Source organism: Lynx canadensis, chromosome D1, assembly GCF_007474595.2.
Source record: "Lynx canadensis isolate LIC74 chromosome D1, mLynCan4.pri.v2, whole genome shotgun sequence".
Lineage (NCBI taxonomy): Eukaryota > Metazoa > Chordata > Mammalia > Carnivora > Felidae > Lynx > Lynx canadensis.
In genome coordinates, this window is record NC_044312.2 from 102,385,458 (window position 1) to 102,400,710 (window position 15,253).

Here is a 15,253-nt window from a genome sequence, read left to right on the forward strand (position 1 = left end):
CCCCGTGGAATCCAGGATGTGGTTGTGGATCTCCACTTTGCATCCCTTCTCAGGGGCAACATTCCAGGAGTAGCATGTTAAGGAGATAGACTCCTGCTTATTTGCATTGGGATCACATTCTATTCATTTGCTGTCTGTCTTTTTGTGTTCTTTTTCAGTTGGGCTCCCCCTCCTCATGCCTGTATATTTCAATCTGGAATCCATGAAAGTGATGTGCCTCCAAAGATATTGGGAGGTGAGTAATTTGATTTATCATCTGAAGCTAGATCTGGTAGAAAAGGGGCATGAAAATGCTTGGCCCCTTCCAGATGTAGCTTCCTTGGATAATAAGGCATAAGATTTAGCCAATTCATGAAAGGGCCCTAGACCAGTGAAGGGGAAATGAAATTGTGTCCAGGGCATTTAACTGTCAATCACTTTTCTCTGCAGGACATTGCCTGGGTCAGCAGCTTTTACATCCGCCATTTCATCACATTTGGCCCTTTCTATGGAATCTTTGGAACCATATTACTCATATATTTGGTCAAGTAAGAAACCAGAATATTTTTTTTTATTCCTGTAACCTAGATGATCCTCTTACCTCCCTTATCTGAGATATTTTTGATTAGCAGAAGATTGGGATACCATGCCCTTTCTGTAACTGAGACATTTCACAAAAATACTTTTTTTTTTAAGTTGAAATAGTTCAATAAGAAGAGTTCTTTGGAAAAAAGAACTTTCCCAGTCTTGTCCTTTTATTCCCATATGCTTAATTCCAAGTTGCAGAATTCCATCTGATCCCCAAGTTCTTTAGATTATAATCTGACTGGATACCATAATCCTTGCCAAATATAATGGAAAGACAAAAAGTTTTAATGTTATTTTACGGCTACAGATATTCCCCAAACCAAAATGCCCTCAACTAAATAGCTGTCTTCAACTTCCAATTTATTCCTCTCCCATTCTTTCACGTTATGATTCTAAACCCTACATAATAGCAAGGATATTGACAGCTACTATGCATCATGCACTTTTATAAAGGATTTACCTGCATTATCTTACTTTATTTACCTTACATTATTTATTACTTAATCCTTGCACCTCCCTGTAATGTAGGTAGCATCATCTTCATTAATCTCAGAGAGATTAAATCATTTATCAAAGTTATAGAGCAAGTAAGGGCCAATGGCAGTGCCACACCAGAACTTGAGCCAAGTTCTATCTGATGGCAAAGCTGAGGCTGTCTATCACTTTGCATATGCTCTAGGTATATTTTGATCCTTGCACAAATGCTGCAACAAACTTGGGGGTCACTGCTTCCAAAAGGCTGCAAGATTGGTTATGTGACCGAAAGTCTACTGTGTCATCTCTACATATAAATGGCCTCCAAAGAGGAAAACAAATGACCACCATTTTATCCGAATCTTTGATTCCCTTCCATTTCCTCAGTTGCTCAGCCAGATCTTCCAGCAGTTGTGCCAGCCCAGTGTTGGGAACTGAAGCACCCCAAGAAGTCATCACTTTCTCCTTTTATTCTCTGAAAGGTTTCTCGAAAGTCCCTGGGTAACATATGTTACCCAGATGAGCCACGTACCAATGAGAATGAGCAAAGAGGAGAACCGGGACTGGCTCAGCGCTCAGGTAATGGTGGAGTTTCTGGGGGAAGATCCTGCAGACTATACTGATTTAGAGTCTGGCTACCTCAGATAATAATAATTTATACTTACATAATGCTTGCTAGCAGACAGGCACTGTCCCCTGCTTTGCATATAACTACATAACACAGGTGCTATGATTATTACCACTTTACAGATGATAAAATTAAGGCATGAAGAAGTTGAGTAACTTGTATGACATCACAGTTAATAAGTGGTATAAATCAGGTTTTAAACCTAGGCAGTCTGATTTTAGAGCCTTTGCTCTAAAGTGTCAGTAAAGGGGCTCCTGGGTGGCTCAGTCAGTTGAACACATGATTCTTGGTTTCGACTCAGTTCATGATCTCATGGTTCATGAATCAAGCCCCCATTGGACTTAAGGCTCTCTCTCTCCCTCTCTCTATGCCCCTCCCCTGCTCGCTCTCTCTCTTCCCCCCTCCCAAAATTAATAAATAAATATTTTTTATATTTAAGAATCAGTAAACTATAGTCCAAGAGCCAAATCCAGCTCACTGCTTGTTCTTGTAAATTAAATTTTATTGGAAACAGTCATGCTTTTATATTTACATATTATCTATGATTGATTTCATGCTATAAAAGTAAAACTGAGTAACTATCAGAGAGAATCACATTATAAGAAATGTTTGCTGACCTGTCCCCTACAGAACACAACCTTTCAAGTGAATCTGAGCTCCTAGAATTACATTTAAGTTTACACCTAGAAGGACCCTGAAATTCACCCCATTTCATTCTATAGCTAGAAAGCCCCAGAGAGAAGATATGGTATGCTCTCTGAATATGCTATTAAGGATTAGCAGAGTTATGATCAGTACAGAATACCCCTGCTTCCTAAGCCTTCCAGTGGCCATGCCATGATTAACTGGAAAATCCAGTCATTATACCACTTCTTTTTCCAAACTCATTCCCAAATTCAGTGGACCTTCCCTTAGGGCATAGAGTATTGGTTCTCACTTTTTGGTCACAGACCACCTTATGCTCTTAAGAGTTATTGAGAACCTCAAAGAACTTTTGTCTATGTAAGTTATATCCATTTATATTTACTATATTTGAAATTAAAACTGAGAATTTTAAAACACCTATTTATTAATTAACTCTAAAATAACAAGAATAAAACCAATACATGTTAAACATCAGACTGATGATGCCATCCCATGTTTAGAAGCCTCTGGAAAAAAATCCAGTGTACAAGCATGAGAGATTGGAAATTAAAAAGGCAAATGCTGTCTTAGAAATAGTTTTGGCTTGGAGATCCCCTGAAAGGATCTTAGAGAACCCTAAGGTGCTCCAAAATACACTTTGAGAAACATTGACATAAAACAACCACGAAAATAACATTCAAAATGGCAACAACCCCAACTGGAATTAAACGGCATTGAATAGATTGCTGAGGAAGATGGCGGTATAGGAGGACGCTGGGCTTGCCGCGTCCTGCTAATCACTTAGATTCCACCCACATCTGCTTAATTTACCCCAATAACCACCAGAAGACTAGCAGAACAGACTCTCCAGAGCCAAGCATAGACGAGAGGCCCACGGAAGAGGGTAAGAAGGGCGGAGAGATGGTGAGCGCTATGCGGACTGGCGGGAGGGAGCCAGGGTGGAGGGGCAGCCCACCAGCTAAGCAGAGCCCCTGAGTATGGCTTGCAAAAGCAGAGGGGCTGGACGGAGTGTGTTTGGACAGCCAGTGGGACTTAACATCTGGAATGTTATAAGCTAACAGCTCTGCTCGGAGAGTGGAAAGCGGGAGGGAGAGTTGTTGAGCCCTGGAGGACACAGCTCAGCTTGGTGGGGAACAAAGGTCCTGGGAAGTGCCGTCTCCCTAACCCATCCCCCAGCCAAAATTCCAAAGGGAACCAGTTCCCCTCACGGAACTTGCTTGCACCCTGCAAACACCCAATGCTGTGCTTCTACAGATCCATGCCTCCAACAGGTCTGCCTCCCTCCTGGTGCCACAGGGCCCCTCCCACAGCGGACCACCAAAGGCAAAGCGAGCTGAGTCTGACCCTCCCGCCCCTGTGCACCTTGCAGATTCACCCCAGCTAATACACCAGATCCCATCGAAGCAGTACCACAAGCCTGACAGTGTGCAAGTAGCCCAGACAGAGGCCACACCACTCCATAGCGAGTCCTGCCCCTGGGAGAGGGGAAGATAAGGTACACACCAGTCTGACTGTGGCCCCAGCGGTGGTCTGGGGGCAAACATCAGGTCTGACTGCAGCCCTGCCCACCAACGCAAGTTACTCCAGACAGAACAGAGGAAGAGCTCTGCAGTTCCCTGCCACTCCAGGGACTATCCAAAATTATGAAACGGAAGAATTCTCCTCAAAAGAAACTCCAGGAAGTAGCGCCAGCTAACAAACTGATCAAAAACAATTTCAGTAATATAGCAGAAAATGAATTTAATATAATAGTCATACAAAGCAGGAAAGAACATCCAATGGAAAAAAGACAGCCTCTTTAACAAATGGTGCTGGGAGAACTGGACAGCAACATGCAGAAGGTTGAAACTAGACCACTTTCTCACACCATTTACAAAAATAAACTCAAAATGGATAAAGGACCTAAATGTGAGACAGGAAACCATCAAAACCTTAGAGGAGAAAGCAGGAAAAGACCTCTCTGACCTCAGCCGTAGCAATCTCTTACTCGACACATCGCCAAAGGCAAGGGAATTAAAAGCAAAAGTGAATTACTGGGACCTTATGAAGATAAAAAGCTTCTGCACAGCAAAGGAAACAACCAACAAAACTAAAAGGCAACCAACGGAATGGGAAAAGATATTTGCAAATGACATATCGGACAAAGGGCTAGTATCTAAAATCTATAAAGAGCTCACCAAACTCCACACCCAAAAAACAAATAACCCAATGAAGAAATGGGCAGAAAACATGAATAGACACTTCTCTAAAGAAGACATCCGGATGGCCAACAGGCACATGAAAAGATGTTCACGTCGCTCCTCATCAGGGAAATACAAATCAAAACCACACTCAGGTATCACCTCATGCCAGTCAGAGTGGCCAAAATGAACAAACCAGGAGACTATAGATGCTGGCAAGGATGTGGAGAAACGGGAACCCTCTTGCACTGTTGGTGGGAATGCAAATTGGTGCAGCCGCTCTGGAAAGCAGTGTGGAGGTTCCTCAAAAAATTAAAAATAGACCTACCCTATGACCCAGCAATAGCACTGCTAGGAATTTATCCAAGGGATACAGGAGTACTGATGCATAGGGGCACTTGTACCCCAATGTTCATAGCAGCACTCTTAACAATAGCCAAATTATGGAAAGAGCCTAAATGTCCATCAACTGATGAATGGATAAAGAAATTGTGGTTTATATACACAATGGAATACTACGTGGCAATGAGAAAAAATGAAATATGGCCTTTTGTAGCAACGTGGATGGAACTGGAGAGTGTAATGCTAAGTGAAATAAGCCATACAGAGAAGGACAGATACCATATGGTTTCACTCTTATGTGGATCCTGAGAAACTTAACAGGAACCCATGGGGGAGGGGAAGGAAAAAAAAAAAGAGGTTAGAGTGGGAGAGAGCCAAAGCATAAGAGACTGTTAAAAACTGAGAACAAACTGAGGGTTGATGGGGGGTGGGAGGGAGGGGAGGGTGGGTGATGGGTATTGAGGAGGGCACCTTTTGGGATGAGCACTGGGTGTTGTATGCAAACCAATTTGTCAATAAATTTCATAAAAAAAAAATTCTTAAAAAAAATAAAAACATATGTATCAAACAAAAAAAAATAAAATAAAAATAAACAAAATTGACAAACCTCTAGCCAGGCTTCTCAAAAAGAAAAGGGAGATGACCCAAATAGATAAAATCATGAATGAAAATGGAATTATTACAACCAATCCCTCAGAGATACAAACAATTATCAGGAAATACTATGAAAAATTATATGCCAACAAATTGGACAACCTGGAAGAAATGGACAAATTCCTGAACACCCACACACTTCCAAACTCAAACAGGAAGAAATAGAAAGCTTGAGCAGACCCATAACCAGCGAAGAAATTGAGTCAGTTATCAAAAATCTCCCAACAAATAAGAGTCCAGGACCAGATGGCTTCCCTGGGGAATTCTACCAGACGTTTAAAGCAGAGATAATACCTATCCTTCTCAAGCTATTCCAAAAAATAGAAAGGGAAGGAAAACTTCCAGACTCATTCTATGAAGTCAGCATTACTTTGATTCCTAAACCAGACAGAGACCCAGTGAAAAAAGAGACATCTGGATGGCCAACAGGCATATGAAAAGACACTCAATGTCATGCCTCATCAGGAAAATACAAATCAAAACCACACTCAGATATCACCTCACGCCAGTCAGAGTGGCTAAAATGAACAAAACAGGAGACTATAGATGCTGGCGAGGATGTGGAGAAACGGGAACCCTCCAGCACTGTTGGTGGGAAGGCAAACTGGTGCAGCCGCTCTGGAAAACAGTGTGGAGGTTCCTCAAAAAATTAAAAATAGACCTACCCTGTGACCCAGCAGTAGCACTGCTAGGAATTTACCCAAGGGATACAGGAGTACTGATGCATAGGGGCACTTGTACCCCAATGTTTATAGCAGCACTCTCAACAAGAGCCAAATTGTGGAAAGAGCCTAAATGTCCATCAACTGACAAATGGATAAAGAAATTGTGGTTTATATACACAATGGAATACTACGTGGCAATGAGAAAGAATGAAATACGGCCTTTTGCAGCAACTTGGATGGAACTGGAGAGTGTTATGCTAAGTGAAAAAAGTCACACAGAGAAGGACAGATTCCATATGTTTTCACTCCTATGTGGATCCTGAGAAACTTAACAGAAGACCATGGGGGAGAGGAAGAAAAAAAAATGGTTAGAGAGGGAGGCAGCCAAAACATAAGAGACTCCTAAAAACTGAGAACAAACTAAGGGTTGATGGGGGGTGGGGGGGTGATGGGTATTGAGGAGGGCACCTGTTGGGATGAGCACTGGATGTTGTATGGAAACCAATTTGACAATAAATTTCATAATAAAAAAAAGGCACTGAACAAAATGATATTCATAAGGGTTCTTAATTTTGAAAGTCTTGAGAAGCCCATGAACTCCTTCTCAGGATAATGGTTTTAAGTTCATAAAATAAAATACATTAGATTGTAAAGGAAAGTGCTTAAACTGAAATGCACTTCTATGCTCAGAATCTGTGGCTGGAACAATTGAATGCCTCACTTCCCATTTAGAAGTCCTTCATATGTACTCTATGGAAATGGTATTCTAACCCCAACAATCTCTACCAAAATCCTATAATCCCACTTCCCATCTGCCAGAGTCCTCATTTATGACACTTTAGCCTTCTGTATCCAAGGGCTGATGGTGACTTAGCCCCTTCAAATCCTACATACTTCTTTATATCTGTTGCTTTGTATAAACTTCTTAGCAAAATATCTTAGCAACTTTTTAAATTATAATTTCCTTGAGACCTGGCACTATGTATCTTTTATATCCCTCTTAGTTTCTTACACAGAATAGGAACTTGTTGAACAATTATCTTATTAAGGGGATATATATCTTTTTTTTTTTTTTTGAAAGAGAGAAAGGTCACAAGTGAGGGAGGGGCAGAAAGAGACAGAATCCCAGGAGGGGCAGAGGGAGAGAGACAGAGGGAGAGAAAGAGAAGGAGAGAGAGGGGGAGAGAAAGAGAGAGAGAAACGGGGGCCACTCAAGCGGAACTCATGCTCACCAGAAGTGGGGCTCAAGCTCACACAATGTGGGATTCCAACTCATGAACTGTGAGAGCATGACCTGAGCCAAAGCCAGATGCTTAACGACTGAACCACCCGGGCACCTGGGGAATAAATAAACATCTCCTTTGACACTTGGGCTTACTTACATCTAATGTAACTTTTTCTTTGCAGGTCTTGACCACCTGTAATGTTGAACAGTCCATTTTCAATGACTGGTTCACTGGGCACCTGAACTTTCAGATCGAGCACCAGTAAGTGATGGAAACAGTTCATGACAAAAGGCAAAGGCTGTAACTTATAACAGTCCCCACCCCACCCCATACAGTCCAGAGCAAGCCTTAGACTCGGGATTTCTGATGGAAAAAATGAATCAGAATTCTCTCAATTCTATTAACATCAATGGTAAGGAAAGGAAGAAAGAAAGGAGGTGTAACAATTGTGAGTAAATGGAGGAAGATCTTAAAAAAATACCAAAGACTCAGTTTCTGGATTCCTAAGGACTTAGGAATTTGTGATTGTTTATTACATGTGGTTTGTTGGCAAAACCCAAGAAAAATCATGACATTTGTGTATCCGAGTTGTGTTGAAACTTAAGATTTAATTTGAATATTAATCTGTATCTACATCTTTGGAGCTGAGGTTTAAAATAATCAACAATGAAATCCAGTTCCTTCTGCAATTTCCAAATGATATCTGGAAATACTTTACCAATAGGCAGTTAGATAGGCACCAAAGAAAGAGGAAATGATAATACTTTGAAAGTCAATCTCTCCAGAATATTCAAGGAAGAGACTTTCCACATTCATTTCATCGAAGCCAAATCTATGATAGGCAGAGAAGGAAAAAGATCTTATACCTACTCATGGGATTTTCTTATCCTTTCTCTCATTAGTCCTTTAAAATCTCAGCAAAACAAGAAAGATTATTATTCATATTTCATCAAAGAGAAGGTTAAAACCCAAGAAGTTCATCTGGCTAATTAGCGAAAGCCTTGGATAAAACCCATCTCTCTTCTTACTTTTCTCCTAGAACTTTTCCCCATATGCCTTGATTAAAACTTACTAATATTCACCTATTCATTGTGCAGGAGATATATGTATATACAGAAAGAGACAGAGACAGAATTGGGGTTGGGGAAGTTATCTCCAGCTCTCCAGGTAATTCAAAATGGTAGAAAACCCCATACTTTCATTTCACCTGTCTCAGAATAAATATATTTTATAGAGGTAAGTCTCTTTGATCTTCCCAAACATTAGCCACCCACAGGGCATGCAGAGGGTTAAGAGATAAGATTAGAATGCTTTGGCAAGAGTCTTTGAGCTTCCTAGAGAAGTATTGTACAATGTCTACATTGCTAATAGAGTTTTATCTAGTAATAGGGGAACAAAAACTTCTTCTTTTGATCTAAGTTTTATATCTCCTGTTTCTCTTTCCCTAGTCTGTTTCCCACAATGCCACGCCATAATTATCACAAGGTGGCACCCCTGGTGAGGTCACTGTGTGCGAAGCATGGATTACAGTATGTGAATAAGCCCATGTTGGAAGCATTTGGAGATATTGTCAGGTAATTACAGAGTCTCTCAGCTCACAGCTCTCATTTCCCTCTCACTGCTAGTCCCCAGACTATTCACTGGCTTGTGAATCATTTACCCAACAACTCTTTGTTAAGGGGCATCTGTATGTCCAGCATGGACATGAGACCCTTCAGGAAACATCAACAATGCAATGATAATAAATAATTCTTACCATTTACCTACTGCCTTCAAGATACTTCTTAGTGAAAATATCTCACTACCCTACTAAATCTCAAGCTTCTTAAAACCAGGACTGTGTGTTGTCTCTGAATCCCCCACAGAACCTTGACATGGTTTAGAATTTATGTGCGGGGAGGGACTTTCAAATCATCTGGCCCAGAGTTGCAAACGTAGATGCCTACAGGGTCCAGGGACATAAGTGTGTGGGTTGGGGGGTAGGGGAACCAACCAAGAGGAGAGGAGCCTGCAGGAACTGAAAATCTGTGCTCATCGTGGTACATTCACAGCCCCCTAGAGAACATTAACAGCCCATGATCTGGGTTTAATAAGTTTCTCTTTCTTTTAGAATTAGGAAAAAAAATACCAGTGTCTTGAATGATGCCAACAAGATCAGATCTGGCCTGATCTGCCCGTGGATGGTTCTCCAGCTTCAGACTCTCCACCACTCCCATCTTCCTTTTCTGTCCTCCAGAGACCTAACCGGTCTTCAGTTGCTACAGAACTTCCTGCCCCTTGCCATTTTCTGTCCTTTGCCCCTTGGCTTTTGCCTAGAATGTTCTTCCAGTCTGTCCCCTCCCATCACATCACCTTGTCAATTTCCATCCCCTCCCCAAGATTCATAAATGCCTTTTCCTCATCTTGGTCTTCCCTTGACCCCAGGACGCAATCTGTCACCTGCTCTTGCAGCACCTGCTTCTCTTCACTTTACCTTTATCACAATCATGATTAAATAACATTGTGCGTAATAAATTATTTAATAAATGTCTCCCCAAGGGGAAAATGGGTGATGGGCATTGAGGAGGGCACTTATTGGGATGAACCCTGGGTGTTAAATGTAAGCCATGAACCACAGGAAACTACCCCAAAAACCAAGAGCACATTTTACAGATTTATGATAACAAATTTGACAATAAATTAAAATAAATAAATATATATATAGACATAGACATAGACATATATATCTAGATATACATATACACATGTACACATGTGTATATGTATATCTAGATATATATGTCTCCCAAACCAAACCAGAAACTCCATGTAGGTCGGTCTCATGTCTCTCCTACTCACTGCTGTATCCCCAGAGCCTAGAAAAACATCTTTCACATTATAAAGCATGATGGTGGGTAGAAAACAGGATGAGTTGGCAGAGAGGTATATGCATTATCTTATAGAGAGACTCAGAGAAGTTTTTTTTAATGCTAGAGAAGAGGATAGTTAATGGTTTGGGACACAAAAGGTAATAAAATGAAAGAAAAACTCAACCTCCCCCCTAAAGAAAAGGTGAATTCATCTGCTAAAAATCAATGCAGTATATTTGACTACCTCCACTGGACAACAGAAAAGACGTCTTTCAGATATAGCTGAAAATGAAAACATTGCCTTGAACCAAGCAAAAGTGCACATGTTCCATGGAGCAGCTCCTCTTACATTAAAGTCTCACCTACTGATGATTTTGTTTACCTCTCCCACAGGGCCTTGAAGAAATCTGCAGCCCTCTGGATGGATGCTTACTATGAAACATGAAGCAGAGCATCAACCTTGACACACATGTAGCTGTGTCTCTGAAGGGGGTTAATGAATGTGCAAGAGCTCTTTCCTGCTTACCTGCTGGTGCCATAGGCATACCTGCGGTGCCAGGAGTGTGAACCCCAAGGGCACATGATAACCCCTTCCCTGAAGGTTTTCTCTGCAATTGCAAAGCAATGGAAACACAAGATGGTTAGGGTACCAAAAGGGAAATGGGAGCCAATTTTCTTTATTTCTTCTATAGAATCTTGAACTTAGTCCTACTAATAGACCTAATCAGATCATCTCCATCACTGGGGCGTATGCAAGGGAACCAGGCAAAAGTCTTACTGAGAAACTGGGTATAAGAAGAAGTGGGACAAAAGAGAGACCTCTGATGGACACTTGGGAAAACAGCACGGTTGCCCTTAGAAGAGAATGGTGTATTTAAGAAATTTCTGCTGACCATACAAATTTTTGCTTATTCCTTACTTAAAGTGTGAGCCTCTTTTTTCTCTAAAAATTAAACATAATTAACATTAAAGTCTCCTTAAATGTTTCAATCTTCACTTTGGAGTTTTCTTATTGTAATGGCATATGTGTAATTATGGTGTGTACGTATTTTTCTTCCAACTTATAAAATCTCTTAAGGAGCTCCCTACATCCAGGCCCAATATCCACTGACACAGGAGGTTAAGCTTCTGTATTTTAGCATTACTGGCCTTCTGCTAAAGCGTAAACTGGTCCTGAGCATAAGACTGATTTGCCTAATTCCTACCCACAAGAGCGGAAATACTGTGCCTTGCTATTGAGTAACTCTGATGAAGGAAAGAGATTTGTTTTCTGTAATGTAGGCCCCAGGCTGTGTCAAGGCATTTTCCAAGCTTAGCACTGAGTTATGCATTTCTTAAGATAAGAGAGTTTCAATGCTAGAAGGATGAGTGGACACTCTCAAGACCATACTGATGTCTGGCTTTGGTGCTTTTGCTCATCTGTTCATGGGGTCATGTTGGAGCTCACCCTCGCTGTGAGGAGGGAAAGCAAACAGTATAAACTTCCATCTGCAGCTCCAGGCAAGTCAGCATTAGGGATTTATCTGTTGTCTGAAATGCTACCAGGAAGCATTTCATTCCCTTACTCCAAACTCTGCAAAATACTCTTTTTCTTTGTTCTTAATTAAATCCCCAGGTTCAGGAGCACAGATCCTGTGGCAGAAGTGAGTGTTATGACTTGAAAGAAGCCACTGGTGCTGAAGCAGAGGGAGCAGGGGCCAGAGAGGTACAAGATGGGGCAATGAAGGACAGTATGTGAAGTGACTCACAGGTCCAGGGGAGTTAACCATGTATGTCAAAGCCAGGAAAGCAAGAACTGGTTGGGGGGGGAGGAGCATTGAAATGGTAATAATATTGAACAGGGAAGTTAAGCAGAGGATAGAAAGGAAGAAAGGCTTTATTGGTTTTATGATTCTTTGTAATATAAGCCCTAATGGATATGGCCATAACCCATATTCCACCTACTGGTGGATCTATAAGTGATTTCTCCTGACAGAAATCAGGGCTGCAAGTGGGTGTGGGGGACAGTGGTTGTTTTCTCTGCCTCGTCTGGTTCAACCCCCAGAGGTGCTCAAGTCCTGTTTCTCCTCCTGGTCACTAGAAATAGCAAGTCGACTTCTCCCTGGACAGACTCAGTAACTCAAAGGCATCCCTCTCTGTGTTGAGACCAGACCACTTGGCAGTTGCCTGAATGGAGTTGGTTACTGTGGGACTGAACACATCTGGGAGATTTTGACACATTTTGTAGGGAAAACATGTGAAATTAGTTCAAGCAAGTTGCTAGGTAAGAAAAATTTATGGTGGGTAAACTTTAACCTGCTTAGGGGGTCCCAAGTCAGTATAGTAGTCATTTTCATGAACTATCTCAACTGATTTCTCTCCCTCACCCTGTGCTGACAGGTATTTGCACTTGGTGAGGAATGTGACTACATTTTATTACCTGTTCAACAAGCCTCTTGGAGGAGAACCAAGGCCTGTCACGTTCACAGCTTCCCACAACACTGAGCACTGAGGGAGAATCTAGATGGTCAGTCCTCAGGGTATTTCATTTCTGTCCTCTCTGCTCTATGGCCGCTTGAATGAAGCTGGGCCAGACTTCTGCGTCTTTAAACTAAATGACTCCTGAGAATTGAGTTACAGCCTTACCTGAAACTGTTCAATGGGTTTTCACGGCTCTTGGAATAAAGAGCCAACCCTCAGATGGCCAACAGACTTTGCCTGCATTGGCCCCTCCCCATTGCCCTCCCCTACCTTGTACCAGACTGGCCCTTGTTCCCTCTGCTTCGGCCCCAGTGGCTTCTTCCAGTCATGACACTTGCTCTGCTACAGGGTCTTTGCCCCTAAGCCCAGTGTCTGAACCCCTCTGTCACCCTCCCTGCCCTCACTTCTTCTCTCCTGGTTACCTGCCACTCACCTGCTGATCTCAGGGCAGCCTCCACACTAAAGGCCTATTGTAAGTCAAGGCCTATTGTTATACACTCTGTAACAATTACTACAGGTAAAATTGTACATTCGTTTGTGTGATTCATTAATTTGTTTGTCTTCTACCTCAGCCTGCAATATCCATGAGAGTAGGAACTGCCTGATCTGTTGGAGGCAGACAACAAAGATGTGTGGAAGGGAGGGAGGAGGGAAACAAGTATATGAATGTAATTCTTTCTAATTTGATAGAAAGGAAAAATTTGTCATATATATGAAAATAATTTCTATATTCTAACTCTGAATTATCAAAATTATTTTCAAAACATAAGAACATCTACCAAGCAGTAAGTACTGAGCTACCCCCTTCATAGGCATTAGTCTATTTAATCCTCATAATAACCCCTTGGGGCAAGACCTATAATTAATATCACTTTACAGATGAAAAACTTGGGGCTTAGGCAGGCCAAACAACTTGCCTGATGTCACAGATAGGAAATGCTGGAGTAGTTTCAGACCCAGCAATGTCTGACTCCATAGTCAACGCTCATTAATTTCCATGCCAAGGAATTCAAAGTAAGAGGGAATTAAGTGATATTAATAGACACGGGCAGTTGGCATTTCTGTAATAACTTCAATCACTTGCCAGGAGCTGATGGACTAGGCATTAAGGTAGTTATCTTTTTTATAAATACACCCAGTATTTATTTTTTTAAGTTTATTTATTTTTGAAAGAGAGAGAGAGGGTGCAAGTGGGGAGGGGCAGAGAGAGAGAGGGAGGGAGGGAGACACAGAATCCAAAGCAGACTCCAGGCTCTGAGCTGTCAGCACAGCCTGATGCGGGGCTCAAACTCAGGAAATGCAAGATCATGACCTGAGCCGAAGTCAGACACTCAACCAGTGGAGCCACCCAGGCTCCCCAATGTAGTTATCTTTTCACCAGCAGGGACAGGTGCCTAGGGGAAGGGAAGGCTGGAGAAGCATATGACAGGAACAGCACTAACTCAGAAAGGATTCCTGTTGACTCACTTCTACTCACCAGTCCTAAAAGAGTATCCTGCTCATAAAAAAATTCACTCGGGAGTGGTCAAGCTGAGATGTAAGCCTTCGGAAATGATAGATACTGCATTAACTGTAGAGGAACAGGATGAAGAAACGGATTTGAGATTTTGTGGTGACTTAACATGAATTCAGCCAGAGGAAAATTCGTCTTCCCTGTGGCTGTCTTCATATGGTCTTCCCTGAAACCCTATTTCCTCAAAAGCACCATTCTTCTTGGTAAAATGAGGCAGTGAGAACTTGCACGCACTGTCAGTTGGGCATTAGGTAAGGGTGACTGGAATAGAAGTCAGAACCCAGACCCTAATTTCAGCTCCTTAACACCCTACAGTGAAATTGGCCAGGTCATTTATACCCTCCTACCTCAATCTCTGTAACAGGTGTGCCTAGTATTAGCTGGCCCGTCCATATCATAGCGTGACGGGGACAAAGGAGTAAGGCAAACGGAAGAGTTTCATAAGCTGAGAACACCCATTCTGATGCTTATTATTGCTATTATGTTATAATGAGGTTCCTCCAATCCCAGACCCACCAGAAGCAAGAGGGCCATAGAGTCAGTCACACAGAAACACAAGATGGACAGACACTTAATCATTTTTATAATGACAGTGGCACCTTTCACCAAGTGAGAAGCTTATGAGTCACAAGCGAGAAAATGATTTCTCCCGTTGCAGCAAGTAACACCCTTGAGGCACCTTCCACATCTGGCTGTATTAAATCCCCTGGAACCAGCAGAAATCTCCAGATCTCAGGCTGAAGGGCAAGTAGAGAGCCAGAGGTTCTACTTATACCAATTTATGGTTAATCGTGTGAGAGCACAATCCTCACTGTTGAAAATCATACCAAATATAAGTATACTGTTTGTTGCTTAATCAGTATGTTATTTAGGAATCTCTTGACTATTTCCATGCTAATCATCAACCTCAAAGATACAGAAAGCATAAAAGATTGAACTTAAACTTTTTTTTAAATTTACATCCAATTTAGTTAGCATATAGTGCAATAATGATTTAAAGAGAAGAATCCAGTGATGCTTCCCCTACTTACAACACCTAGGGCTCATCCC

General features: G+C 41.8%; 1 protein-coding gene across 1 annotated transcript in view; it reads left to right on the plus strand.

Moving 5' to 3' along the window:
• The window catches only part of LOC115525890 (fatty acid desaturase 2-like protein FADS2B), a 37,231-nt gene extending 26,556 nt beyond the window's left edge, over positions 1-10,675 (plus strand). The window contains exons 7-12 of the mRNA XM_030333299.1: positions 159-235; positions 430-527; positions 1,524-1,620; positions 7,563-7,642; positions 8,830-8,955; positions 10,624-10,675. Coding sequence (XP_030189159.1) covers positions 159-235; positions 430-527; positions 1,524-1,620; positions 7,563-7,642; positions 8,830-8,955; positions 10,624-10,675 — 530 coding nt within the window. The remainder of the gene's footprint in view (positions 1-158; positions 236-429; positions 528-1,523; positions 1,621-7,562; positions 7,643-8,829; positions 8,956-10,623) is intronic.
• The last annotated feature ends 4,578 nt before the right edge of the window (positions 10,676-15,253 follow it).